We start from the raw sequence: 14,055 nt of genomic DNA, 5'->3' as shown, positions 1-14,055 counted from the left end.
GTGATTAATAGGATAGTCACTCCTTTGATACACAAATCACCTTATGAAAAGTTATTTGGAGCTTTGCCTGATTTGTCTAGTCTTCGTATTTTTGGATGTCTTTGCTATCCTTATTTACGACCGTATAATAAACATAAGCTAGAAAATCGGTCTTCACCGTGTATTTTTCTTGGATATAGTCTGGTGCACAAAGGGTACAAGTGCTATGATATTTTGGCAAAACGTTTGTATATATCAAGACATGTGATATTTGATGAAACCAGATTTCCTTTTGAATCTCTTACGGTGCAGGTTAATAATATTCCTAAGTCTGTGCAGTCAAGCCAAGGTATTCTTGGGCCGCCACCAATTCATTTAATTCCAACCATTTCTTCTCAAAGTGCACAGAATGTTCCTTCTACTACTGAGATTGTTCCTACTGCATCGGGTTCCGACGTAGAGCTACTGCCTCCCCCTGTATCAGTTTTGTCTGAGACACAAGTATCTCCAATTGTTCCATCAGATCGGTCTGGTGTGGTTCTTCCTCTCCCAGCACCACAAGGCAATACTCATCCGATGTTAACAAGGTCGAAGACAGGGCATTCCAAGCCTAAAGTTTTTTTGGTAGTTACGCCACCTCTACAACCTGCCACGGTCACAGAAGCAAAACGTTATAAAGAATGGCGTGAAGCGCTTGCCAATGAGATTAATTCATTAATTCAGCTTGGGACTTGGGAGCTTGTGGAAAAACCACCAAACGCTAATGTAATCGGCTGCAAATGGGTGTTTAAAATCAAGGAAAATTCAGATGGTTCTTTAGATCGTTACAAGGCACGGCTTGTTGCAAAAGGATTTCACCAACGCCCGGGGGTAGATTTTGGAGAAACGTTTTCGCCAGTTGTGAAACCAGTGACAGTTCGGTTGGTCTTAAGTCTGGCTGTTTCACAAAAATGGTTAGTAAAACAATATGATGTGTCTAATGCTTTTTTACATGGTCAGTTAAACGAACCAGTCTATATGCAGCAGCCTCCGGGATTTGTAGATGATACAAAGCCAAACCATGTTTGCAGACTTCGAAGGTCATTGTATGGTTTAAAACAGGCTCCGCGTCAATGGAACAACTGTCTAAAGGAAGCTCTTCTTCAGTTTGGTTTTCTGCAGTCCAAACTTGATACTTCTCTATTTATTTTTCGGCGAGATAGTGAAGTGCTTTATTGCTTGACGTATGTTGATGATTTGCTCATAACAGGAACTAGTGAAGTTTTGGAGCGAGAGTTGCAGCGTCACTTGAAACTGAAATTTTTACTTAAAGACTTGGGACGGTTACACTATTTTTTGGGTATACAGGCACATTGGCATAATGATTCGTTACTCTTAACTCAGCAGAAGTATGTTTTGGATTTATTAAAGCGAGTTAAAATGGACAACTCTAAATCTCTGGCTACACCACAAGCAACAGGTTCTGCAGTCCACAGCTGTTCTTTTGAATTTGATGATCCCACGTTGTACCGCAGTACCATTGGCAGCTTATTGTATCTTCTATTCACACGACCTGAGATTTCATTTACAGTGAATAGATTAGCTCAATATATGCATCGGCCAACTAATGAGCATTGGCAAGGGGTGAAGCGTGTCCTTCGTTATTTACAAGGCACGACTGAATATGGATTGCTTCTTCGGCCATCGACTGTTTGTGAAATTAATGCATATAGTGATTCAGATTGGGCGGGCAGCATCGAGGATCGGAAGTCTACTACTGGTTTTGCTATTTATCTTGGTCGGAATCTAGTCTCTTGGGCGTCTAAGAAGCAGCGCAGTGTTTCGCGTTCTTCCACGGAAGCAGAATATCGCGCTATTGCAAACACAACCTCTGAAGTACTTTGGATTAGAAACTTGCTGCAAGAGTTGGGTGTTCAAACACGTATACCTATTCTTTGGAGTGATAACTTGGGGGCTACAGCTCTTACAGTAAATCCAGTATATCACAGCAGGATGAAACATGTCCAAATAGATGTACATTTTGTGCGTGATAAAGTTCAGGCTAATGAGATTCAGGTACGCTATATTTCTACGAAGGATCAAATTGCTGATGTTTTAACTAAGCCATTATCTAAGCTGCGATTTCAGCAATTACGTGCCAAGTTGACTATATTTCCACATCGATAGTTCAACTTGAGGGGGTGTATTAGATAGAGATGTATCTTTGTAGAGATAAATGTTAAAGGTTGTTAGTATAGCTGTACTGTAACAAACCTTATCTTGTAAAGGTTATTTATACCCATGTTTACAGTTTAATAAATATACGTTTTGCCTACTGTTCAATAACATTTTATTAATTTATAAATTTTATAAATTTATTTTATTTATTTATTATAAATTTAAATTAATTATTATCTATTAATTTAATAGATAATAACATATAAAAAGTAACTACCGTTGAAATTGTATATCGTAATATGTATATACATAATAAGAAAATAATTTATAAAGGATCAAATATAAAGTCATTGACCTCTCTGATCTCTCTAATACCCAGAACGAATAGAGCGACATTTATATTACTTTCTATAAATAAATATGAAAATTATCGATCTCAATGTAAATCGTATAAATCGAGTACGATCTGATAAAAACAGAGTAAGTCGATTGATCTTCGGGCGATAATCTATATCCTTTAGCCCATTCTGAAATACTGAATGTGCGTGCAGAAAGACTGTCCAACCACTTAACACAGTTGCCAGAAGGTATGAGCTCAACAATTTAACATTGATCAATCATCTGCGAACTCTGCCGTACTACACCACCATCCAATTCGATGGAACATAAAACAGAAAATCAGAATATAAATATTTAAAAAAACCAACCTCACATGGAATTCATCTCTCCATCTCTCCCCTCCCTCAAGTTCTTACGGGCTCACTCACCTAAGAACTAAGGCAAAAAAGAAAAAGAAGCTAATCTCTCAAAAAAAACCTTCAAAATGAAGGTCCTCTGAAAAATTCTTTTTAAAGATTTTATTATTATTATTTTTTTATGTTTTCTCTTGTACTAATGAATTTTAGAGATAGTCTTCACTAGAGACATTCCTAATAGACCCTGACATAATTTTTTAAGAGTTTAAATATTTATTTGTCAGTTTATTAAAAGTTAGAATTTAGATAAAAGAAATTTAAAGATTAAAATGACTATTTTCAAAAGTTGAAGAAGTTTAAATAGATTATTTTGTTTGATTAAGTGTTTTGTTTTTCCCCTATTTATTAACTTCATAGCGCATACCCCGTAAGACTAAAATTTTATTATTGTATTCATTTCCAATAAATTCAAATTGTAGAAAAAAAGATAAAACCACATAGGGCTGAGTTGAGATGAGACCGTTTGGTTTCTGTTAATTAGTTGAATTATTTTGTTCAAAAGCAAAACTGGGATACGAGAGAATAGAACGTAATTTATAACATAATTTAGCGAAAATCCACAATTTAATCTCTATTATTTTACTAATAAATAACTTTGTTCTTAAACTTTTATTTTAATGAAATAATTTTTCTCTAAAAATTTATTGTTAAATATAATTTAATTATTCAAAATTATCTTTTTATAAAAATTTAGTCCTTTTAATATTTGTAAATATTTATATCCTTATAATTTTGGAGTTAATTTTTTCAATTAATAGTTGATTAATAATAAAATTAATAATATAAACTATTTTATTGATAAAATAAAAAATTATAAATTAAACTGTTTATTATTAAATAAGTAGGGATTAAATTATGAATTTTGTTAAACCTCAAGACTATACTGTAAACTACACTTAATAAAATCATGACAATTTTATTAAACCAGTATGTATAATTCACACACAAACTGCATGATTTGTTCTCATCAAGGCCAACAATCTTGAGCCTGAGTTTAACTCGCCTGGCCGATTCAAACCGGTCTGCGGCCACGTCCAATAAAATATGGAGGAAATTAAGAGAAAGCACTAGAACATTCACCATACAAAGTTGCTAAAGCTCCCACAACTGCACAGCCGTTTCATATCTAAATCTTATAAACATTGTAACAATTTTCATTTGCAATAAAAAAAAATTGGGTAAAAAAAATGAATAAATGAATAGAAGAGGATAAATGAGAAGAGAGAGAGAAGGGGGGGAGAGGGGCGGGTTGTGTCAACAAGAGAAACAATGTAGGAAAAAAAAAAGGGAAAAATTGGAGGCTCAGCCAGCCAATTTCACTTGCTGCCTTGGGTGTTCTCCAGCAATATTTCTATTGCGTTTTGGCCTGCATGCAGCATCACCCATTTATTATCTCTATATTTAGATTAATATAACATTGCTTTCACCTTTCTTTTTCATTTTTTTACAATTACATGTCTTCTGATAGAGATAAAGACATGATAATAAAGCCTACCTTGCTCAGGTACTTGCTATGAATCTTCAATGCCTCGTTACAAACCTTTCTTGCATCCAAATCTCCAGTAATCTCAGCCAATATCTAAGAGAAAAAGTTCATTATAAGATGAACGCAAATAAAATTCGCTGCGTATATGAACACCCTTTTATCTTTTTGTGATAACTTAAATATACCACGAGGTTTCGTGCATTGACACTTGAGGTATAAGTTTTGTTTACATCAAAGCATTACCCTGAGCTAGGTTTGCTCCATTATACTGTTCCCTTACTCTGTTAAGGGTAAGCTGTCATGGCAAAGTCTAATTTGTTACAATGTCTCCTGCCATGCCACCATGCTGTTAATGGAGACGAGACATTATAATAAAGTAAGCCTCATGGTATCATTTTGATTGAAAAAAAAAAAGGAAATGCATAACTTGTCCCTTTAGTGTTAATGAACGAAATTACAAGATACTTTTTTTAAGTTTGCACTTCCTTTTTCTCTCCTATTTTCTTTAGAAGTAATAAAAATGCATGCATGCACAAAGAGAAAGAGAGAGAGAGAGAGAGAGAAAGAGAGAGATGACCTGGACAACATCATCAAGACCCTTAGCTTCCTTCAAAATTCTCTTGTTCTTGGTCTCAAGAACACTTGCGACAAGAAAAACCGCAAGTGCACTTTGTTGAGTGGAACTTCCAGTCTTCACATTTTTTTTCTCAAATTTGCCACACTGCTTCAGCAGCTCATCACTTGACACAGTTAAAACACCCTTTTCTGTGGCAGCACTAGACTCCTCATACAAGGAGAACGCATTTGGGTTGTACTCCATGGCCCACATCAGCTGAAACCATCCATATTACTGTCTTAAAAAAATCTCTGCTATAAAATATGCCAAAGTAATAAGACTTCAACAAATCAACTATATTGCTGTTAAAAACTTCAGCCAATCAGTGGCTTTGAACTGGGTGTTATCCTTTGTTGAGAATTTAAAACCTTTGTACTTGCAAACTTCAGTCCTAATAAATCTTAGGCTTTTGAGATTTCAATATTGATAAATCTTAAGCTTTTTATGTCTTAGAGATGCTACATCAAACATTTTAGATCTGGATATTCGGATTTGAGATCCATTACCTGGACCACCCAAATGAACAATCGATTCCCAAATTTTTGTGGAATTTTAAATCTCAACTCGAAGCCTCAAGACACTTAATTCAATCCTCTAAATCCCAAGCAAAATAACAGGCCCTTAATGAATTTCTGAGAGAATTTTAAACGAGCACATTAATTAATACTTCCTTACCTCCCAAAGATACAATGCATCCACAAAAGTGAACTCTCTTCGAAAAAGTACCATCAACATGCGAAATGCAAACAAATATTCACCACCATCAAGCTCCTCTGCCAAATGTAAAAAAATGAGTTCTTAATATGTCAATAAATCCCCTTATTGATGGACATGCATGTATGCAGAGAGCAAATGTTGCTGGCTGATATTATCTGTTATCTCTGTGGGCACTGTTGCAGCCACCACTTAGGCTTGCAACATTCTAAAACTCAGCATACGTTCTTTAATTTGAGCTTCCTTTTTTATCCAGTAGATAGTTTTTGCTAGCTCACTCAGATAATATAAATTATCAAACTGGTATCAAATAAAACTGTAATACCCGGCTAAACTCTGATATCGAAATTTTAATTTTTTGATGGAATCTCCATTGAAATTTGGAATATCGAAACTGAAATATTTAGAAGAGTAAAATGAGCTTTTATAAAATGAATTTGAAATATTTTAAAATGTGTTAAAAAAACAGGAGTTTTGTAAAAGTTTTAAGGTTCGGCTTCTGAAACTTCAAGATCGGCCACTGAAGGTGACTTCTCTAGCCACCTATAAAAGGGGCTCTGCCTGAAAAGAAAACTTTTTCTCCAATTGAGCAGAGGTGAGTCTTCTACCCTCTTCTTCTCAAATCCTCCTTAAAACAGTTTTTCTCATGAATTTTATATGTTGTTTTGAAGAATCACATTGAATTTCAAGTTTTAGCTTTTGAAATCTTCGGAGCTCGTCCCTTCTTCTCCTCCAAATTTCTCTTTTTGTTGCTTGTACAACCAGAGGTAAGCTTAATCCTTACCTCTCTTCTTCTGTCAGAATTCTTAAAGGAAGCAATAGTTATTTTCTATGGCTTGATATTGCATGCAAGACCTTTTATGTGTTTTTGAGTTTAAATTTCTGGTTTTTGGTTCATGGATGATTCTTCTTGTGTTGTTGATGTATGATGAAGATTAGGTTAGCTTTAAATGCCCCTTATGTGTGTTGAGTGTGTACGGTTGTTAAATAGGCTATTGCATGTGAGGTTGGAATTATTTTAGTGGTTGTGGTTTAAGGCAGAATCGGGTTCTGCCTTACTGGAGAATCCATATTCGGCCGCTGAACCTACCTGTGGAGGCAACCTTTTGGCCGCCTAACCTACCTCCGAATGTTTGAACTTTGGATCTCTGAAGGGACTTTGGGCCGCTGAATCTGTCGCTGAAAGTCCTCTGTCCAGCCTTTTTCAGCTTGTTTTCTTAGTGTGTTCTTGTATGTTTATAGGAGTTTCTTGGAATAGTTTTTAGAGCTATAAAAGTTATATTTGGTCTCTCATTTAAGTTTATCTGTGTTGGATCAGACTTGGAAGACTGTAGAGACTTGCAATGAGATAACTGCTTCAGAGATAGGCGTGCGTCAGTTAGAGGTGAGTAGAACTAAACTGAATTATTATTTAAAAGAAAGCAAATGTTTTAAGTATGCTCATGCATCACAAATAACATGTATATATATAATTAGGATACTTTGTATTAGAATTCACGAATACGATGAATTGCATAATTTGTTGTTATTGTGGATGGATGTTGGACGACCTACTAGCCCTCGAGTATGTTATGATATGTTATGACTGATACGGAGAGACCAGGAGATGCCCATTCTATGTACCTGACACTATATTAGGCAAAGACTAAGGTTGCCCATTCTACGCCTTGACATTATGGATATGTTATGTTATATTTAAGAGGAAGTCTTGAGAACGCATTGTCGTGGGTCGAGCACTATTGGAATATATAGAGGGTTACTGGTGATAAGTCTATTTTGATGTGAATTATTTGTGTTGTGACGCATTCATACGATCATATGTTTTCTTAAACTACTTTTAATTATATTTCTGCTAACTAGATTCTTGTAATTTATCTCTTTTCCCTAACCCCAAGTTTGCAGGACCAGAGTTAGCTCGGGAGGTCAGCAGAGTTGTTGGTATAGTTCGTTGTAATAGTATAGCTGTGAACATATATTAAATTGTGGATTAGAATTGTATTTTGCTCGAATTTCTTTTTATAATCCCCTATTTACAATCTTTTTAGGTAAAAATTTTTAAGTATAAGTCAGCATGTAATGTTGACCATAGTAGCATTTGATGAGGGTTCTAGAATGAGTTTTTATGTTTTTAGTTATGATGCATGCACAAGTCAAGTTTTGGTTTATAAGATGAAAATATTTTTGTTACGTTTGTGTGAATTATATCAGATGTAATAGAATGTATAGTAGGCTTGTTACGGGCTCTAGCGAACTTAAGTCGATCTGAACCCTAGCGCCGGTAGCGGTCCAATTGTCGGGTCGGTACAAAAACAGCCAGGTACATAGTGCCATGGATTAAACAGTAAACATACACTTAACCAATTAAACCAACTAAAGTTTGGGAACTAAAACAAATACCAAGGTGTTGATGAAGCTTTGGATCAACAGTTTTAATTACTTGTGAAAGCGTACTCAGTTGAGCTTGCACCCCTATTGAAGTTGCGCTGCACCTGAAGTTTTCTCTCTGTTATGAAACACAAAGGCGAGAGGATAACTAAAACATTTAACAGACAATCACAACGATTAATCATGTAACAAACTTTTTAGGTCAAAAGAATTGTCAAAGATGGGAAGAAGAAAATGTAACATTACAACTGGACTTTGGGTGCTAATTGTATGAGCATGAGCACAAAACTTTCACACAATTATAGATTGAAGATGATCCATATCTCAGTATGATCCATAATCAAAAAGCAATTAAATAGTCATCAACATGCCCAAGTTCGAGCACAGGCACAGAAAGTGCAGATGTCTTGGAAGTCTAAAGTCCCACAAACAACTTTCAGTTACAAAATAGAAGCAAATGCACCACAACTACCATCGACAGTAGCCCATGGGCAAGTACTTGCCTGCAAGCTATCATGGATTGGAACTGTTGCTTCCCTCTCCTCCTCCCTTGAACCAAGGAAGAAAACTCCAGTATCTTTTCCTATACTATTGACGTCTCCCATATATGTCCCAACTCAACTATATGCTCACTGAGCCAATCTCACCGTGAATAGAGTGATCTTTGAGGAAATATTAGACATTGAAATTACAGCCTCACATCATAATTGTTACAGATGCTATGCATATGATTTCTTGATTATGCAGGACAATAACTAATTCAAATATTAGAACTAACCTAATAATTTAAATTGATTTTATTGAAATAACTATCCATCACTGAATGAAATAATTCCATATGCAAATAAAAGCCATTGAATTACTTCTATATTTCATATCTAGAAACTTTAATTATGTTATGAAAAAAATATACCAGTCTCTGCATTGCGCGATCGAAACACCAAAAGGCATCTGCTTCATTTTCAAGAAGAATTACCATTGGAGAACAAATATCATTCATTCCTGCCAGGAAATACATATTTCAAACATCATCAAAATGACTTCAGCTTGACAGTAAATTTATGCAATTCACTGTCATTCACCTTGGACATAACCAATGTCATTATCCACCCACGCATAAACTGCAAGAATATCCCAAAGTTTTGCCTGGTTAGTCTCACTTTCATAGAAGACAAGTGTTCGATCTGTACGTACAACATCCAGACCTACAAGAAAGAAATTTCACTAGCTAAATCAAGCTCTGCCAGAAGAACAAAGATATCATGGTTTAGCAACAAGCAAACTTTTAGTTTAGCAGGTTTTCCATGACAGACCATCATGTGTCAGGCAACAAATCTTTATGTTTGGCACACTTGACAAAGTTTGTTTGCATAAGAAACGTTATATTTACAAATTACAAAGCATCTGTCGAATTGATCGTCCTGCAAACAGTAAGTCATTAGGAAGTACAGTTTTGCAAGTAGATTGCTTGCTTCAAAACTAAGAGTAGGAGTTTGTCCAGAATAAGGGTAAGTTTTTTTTTCCTAAAAACCAATGCAAAGAAAGAGAAAATACACTCAGCAAAAAGACTGGGAGATTTTTCTCCATACACATACCTATTTGATGCAAGACAAGCATCCACTGAATTGCTTTCTTGTCTGAAACAGCATTATTTACATGCCATTCTTGAGCATTGCTTGTTGAAGGATCAATAATCGGTTGGCCATCCTCAGTGATAATAGATGTTGTAACAAACTTGCCACTACCAATGACTGGAACCAAATTTGTACATTCAGCTTTCCATATGGTATACTGATCCCTAAGATACCAATATGACAAACTAAATCACTTATTTGAATTAAGAAAAAATAGGAACTAAAAATGTTCATAATTGGAAGAATGGCAATATCAATAATGGGTGACTGGGTGCTAACGGGACTGAATTTTATATGAGTGTGAAAAGAAACTTGGAAAAGTCCATTTGCTTTGGCAGAAAGGAACTTAGAAAATAACTAAAAGCACACGACAGCATAGGAGAATAAAAAATTTCTCAAGATAAATCTATGGACCACATTATAAAAGAAAGCGTACCTCCTGCGTTGCCTAATCTGATTCCTGTCTTCAAATGTGCTATTAGGATCATAACATCCTAACAAGAACTCCCAAACTAACCCTTTAATTGCAGGATGAATACCCTAACATGAAAACCAATAAAAAAATAATCATTCCACCTTCCTTTATGCTATAACCTAAAACACATAAAGGAGGAACAATTATTCAGAAAATGAATGGCTTAAATTTGCATCATTGTCAACAATCACTATAGCACACAAGCCCGTGGCAGCAAGAAAAGAAAAGAAAGTAGACCAAAAAGTAGCAACCTGAAAAATAGAAAAGGAAGTGGAGCCTAGTCGTGAAAACTGTGACTGACACTGTGTGCCATTTGCAAAAAATCAAGTTCATTTGTAGATTTAGGACCAGCATGCAAACAATGAATAACAGAAAACAAAGGGCATACCCCTCTTTGAATCCGTCTAAGAACTTTTGCAAAATCCAAATGACCATCCTCAGAGAATGCAGCATGCCACCTTCTTGGACTTAAGGTTTTTCCAGCCTGTGAGAATAGATTACTTGAATATAGGAAATAATGCAGCTAACAAAACCTGCTATCCTATCAAAGAATGTATGATAACTAAACTACTAAAAAGTATCATTGGTGCATATTAACTAGAACCTAGTCATTCAACCACAAAAATAGTAAAACAACACCCGTATAGCCTATAGCGTTGAACCTAACCTCCATCAATTGGGTTTCTGTTATGAAGCAAAGAACAGAGACTTTCATGTTTGAACCAAAGGATAAAAACGGCCCTCTCTTCATTCTTTTCTCAGGTTCACGAACCAAAATTTTCAACAAAGGAAATAACAAAGAATACAACTAGAATCTATGATCAATCAATTAATTACAACAAAAATATCACATGAGCAATGAGTGAAAAAAATCACACCATGAGTGACCATTAACAACGGGAATTCAAAGGGAATGGAACTAATTGATGCAAGAGTGTCAAGAAGGAAGCATGAAGCATATAAGCGTACCCTAGGCTTGAAACGGGTTCTCGGAGCATCTTCTTGACATTCGGGTCTGATTGGATAGAAAGCCCCTAGTTCCTCCCCTCCTCCTGACTTCCCCAGAAGCATTGCTCTAAATCCCTCACAACCAACCATCCAAATTGATTACTTACTCACTGCCACAGCAAAGCAAATCAAAAAACAAAAGAATTTCATTAGCTCAAATGGAAATTATAGATAAAATTTTTGTGAAAAATATAATGGGGAGAGCAGATTCTTATACATCCTGGCATCCAATTGTAGGAATAGACGCATAACATTGGCAATGTTAATCAAATATCTCATCAAATTACAAAAAACCCAAAAACATTTTCAAAACAATCCACCCTCTTAATGATGAAACAAAACCAATGGGATTAAAAGATTTGATTTTCTACAAAATTCAATTGCTCATCAAATGAAAAGAAGAAGAAAAAAGAATTACATTTGCTCTGTGTTTACCTTATTGAAGAAGAAGAAATGTACAAATATTGGAGGTTGGAAAAAATAAAAATAAAAATTGCGTCTTCAAGAGATGAGCTTTGTGATTGTAGACAAAGCTTCAGTCGATACTATAAACGTTCTTTCATGGAGATTTGTTGAAAATGAGGAGATGGATGACAGAGATACAGAGAAAAAGGAAGAGCGAATGAAACGCATTAGAGCTTAAATTATATTATTATTATTACTACAACGGTATCTTTTTTTTGGACGAGTTTGAATTCTTCCTTCTTTCCCTTATGAACACATCCATCATGGCCACCTTTTCTTTTAAATAATATCTCTATTAATTTTTATTTATAAAATTTCCTCCCAATCGTAATTAATTCAATTGTAATGAATAATTTGTAAAAAGAAATTCACCAAAGCGCAATTTTATATTAACATTTTATAAAGTTTTACATGCTAATTATACCAGTTATTTTTTATAAACAACCTCATAAATTTATTTCGCGTAAATTTAAATTAGTCAAGTAATGAATTTGATATATAAAAATAATATTATTAATTAAAAAGAAAAAATATAAAAAATTATTTTATGGTGTGACTCTTTTTTATTTTAAAATTTAAAATTTAATTTATATTAAATTAGTATTTCATAATATGATTTTAATATCAGATTACATCAAAAAATTATCGCTATTTATTAATGATATAATACAATAAATATTATTTTGATATAAATTAATTCATATACTCTAAAATAAAAAATTATATAATATTTTTTTATTTTATAAAGGCGAATAAAAAAGGGACGATGAGTAAGACTATTATTAGCATATTAAACTCTATATTGTAATAACTTTTTATTATGTTAAATATTTTATCTCTTTATCAATTTAACTATTAATGCTTAACAAGATATTCAATAATCAAATTTATAGAAAATGGATGTTTTAATTTATTTTATAAAAAAGAATGGTTGAAAGTGTCTATAATTATAAATTTAAAAATTAAATAGCCATTTATTTAAAATTTAACTAATAGAATTTTAGAGCAATATGCTTATAAATATAAAAGAAGCAACGTATCTAATAAAATTAAATTTAAAAGTACTTTTATGAATTTTTCAAAGGCATATCAATATTTTATTAATAGCAATATTATAACTCCAATTTTTCGTTCTTTTATTTTTTTAAAAAAGCCTCTAGTCAGTACACTATGCTCGAGCGCAGGCGATAATCACCCCAAAAACAAAACTATGTATATATGATATAATATAATATATAATACTAATGTATATACCTTACGACACCTTAAAGGTGTGGCAAGAGTATATAGTTCGTAAAAATTATATATTTATGTGAAAAACTTATTAATTGATTTATAGATTTTAATTAATTTTTAATTTTTAATTTTTTAATTTTTTAATATTAAATTATATTAATATATTTTATAATAAATTATATTAATATTTTCTCCATTATATAAATTTTAAATCCTTAACTTTTAAATTTTTTAATTCATAATTTATATTAAAAAATTTTATAAGTTTTATATTAAATATTTTCTTAATTATATTAAAGTAAGTAATTTTGATGTAAGTTAATAAATTATTTAAAAAAAAATTATATTTTTTTATTAAATATATTAATATTAATTGATAGGGATGCATCCTATTTGATTCAAATCGAAAAAGTTAATTAAAATAAATTAATTTAGAAATTGAGTTTGATTTTTTTATTCATTTTAGTTTTGATCAGTTTTTAAATTTAAAATTTTTTATTATTTCGATTTGATTTAATTTTAACAAAAAATTAAAAAAATAATATTGAATCTGATAATAATATATTATTTTTAATAATATAGAGAAATTAAATTATAATCAAAATTAAAATATTTTAATTAAATTTTAAAATATTAAAAATAAGGTGTAAAAAATAAAAAAAATTATTAAAATTTAAATCAATCAAACCGAATTGAATCGAATCAAATCATATCGATTTAATTTGATTTCTAATCAAAATCAATTCAATTTGAATACCAAAATTTTAATTTTTAATTCATTCATTTCAATTCAACTTTAAACTAAATCGATCAAATATTTAGATTGTGTACGAAAATCACTTACAATAAATTATTTCTTTTAACATAATAGAGAAAATACTTAACAAAATTATATAAAAAAATTAGTATCTAAAATATTATACCGGTACCAAGATATTTATTTTGTTAAAATTTATTGTTGTACTACATTGTGTTTTTTTTAAGCAAAACTAATGATTGTATTAATAATCTCATATAGAGAGACGATTATATTTAATAGATTTTCTAGCCAAATATGAGCAATTAGAGTAGCATTACAATGAACTCATCTAACATAAAGATAAGTTTGACAAAAATTTACAATAATTTAAAATCAAACCCTACAT

The 14,055-nt window shown here is 32.4% G+C and overlaps 1 protein-coding gene across 5 annotated transcripts; it reads right to left on the bottom strand.

Annotated features, from left to right (window-relative positions):
* Positions 1 to 3,988: 3,988 nt before the first annotated feature.
* LOC110627929 (rab GTPase-activating protein 22) lies at positions 3,989 to 11,886 on the bottom strand. Of its 5 annotated transcripts, none has more exons than XM_021774333.2 (12): positions 11,645 to 11,884; positions 11,171 to 11,319; positions 10,590 to 10,685; positions 10,163 to 10,266; positions 9,688 to 9,890; positions 9,175 to 9,297; positions 9,006 to 9,094; positions 8,145 to 8,196; positions 5,669 to 5,766; positions 4,955 to 5,209; positions 4,387 to 4,470; positions 3,989 to 4,257 (listed from the first exon to the last, which is right to left on the bottom strand). In XM_021774333.2, the coding sequence occupies exons 2-12, from the start codon at positions 11,297 to 11,299 to the stop codon at positions 4,243 to 4,245; spliced, it is 1,248 nt and encodes a 415-aa protein (XP_021630025.1). In that variant the 5' UTR covers positions 11,300 to 11,319; positions 11,645 to 11,884; the 3' UTR covers positions 3,989 to 4,242. The 5 variants fall into 5 exon arrangements, with proteins under 5 accessions (XP_021630025.1, XP_021630024.1, XP_043804513.1 ...); XM_021774332.2 differs by having other exon boundaries at positions 8,105 to 8,210; positions 11,645 to 11,882; XM_043948578.1 differs by lacking the exon at positions 10,590 to 10,685 and having other exon boundaries at positions 8,105 to 8,210.
* Between the last annotated feature and the right edge of the window lie 2,169 nt (positions 11,887 to 14,055).

Source organism: Manihot esculenta, chromosome 12, assembly GCF_001659605.2.
Source record: "Manihot esculenta cultivar AM560-2 chromosome 12, M.esculenta_v8, whole genome shotgun sequence".
NCBI lineage: Eukaryota > Viridiplantae > Streptophyta > Magnoliopsida > Malpighiales > Euphorbiaceae > Manihot > Manihot esculenta.
This window is presented reverse-complemented; position numbering and strand designations above follow the sequence as displayed.

Coding starts and splice junctions, on each gene's coding strand:
- LOC110627929 (XM_021774332.2), bottom strand. CDS start 11,299: ATGGTTGGTTGTGAGGGATTTAGAGCAATGCTTCTGGGGAAGTCAGGA. Junction 10,686..11,170: donor GAACCCGTTTCAAGCCTAGG/GTACGCTTATAT, acceptor CTATTCTCACAG/GCTGGAAAAACCTTAAGTCC. Junction 9,298..9,687: donor GCTTGTCTTGCATCAAATAG/GTATGTGTATGG, acceptor TCTTTCTTGTAG/GTCTGGATGTTGTACGTACA.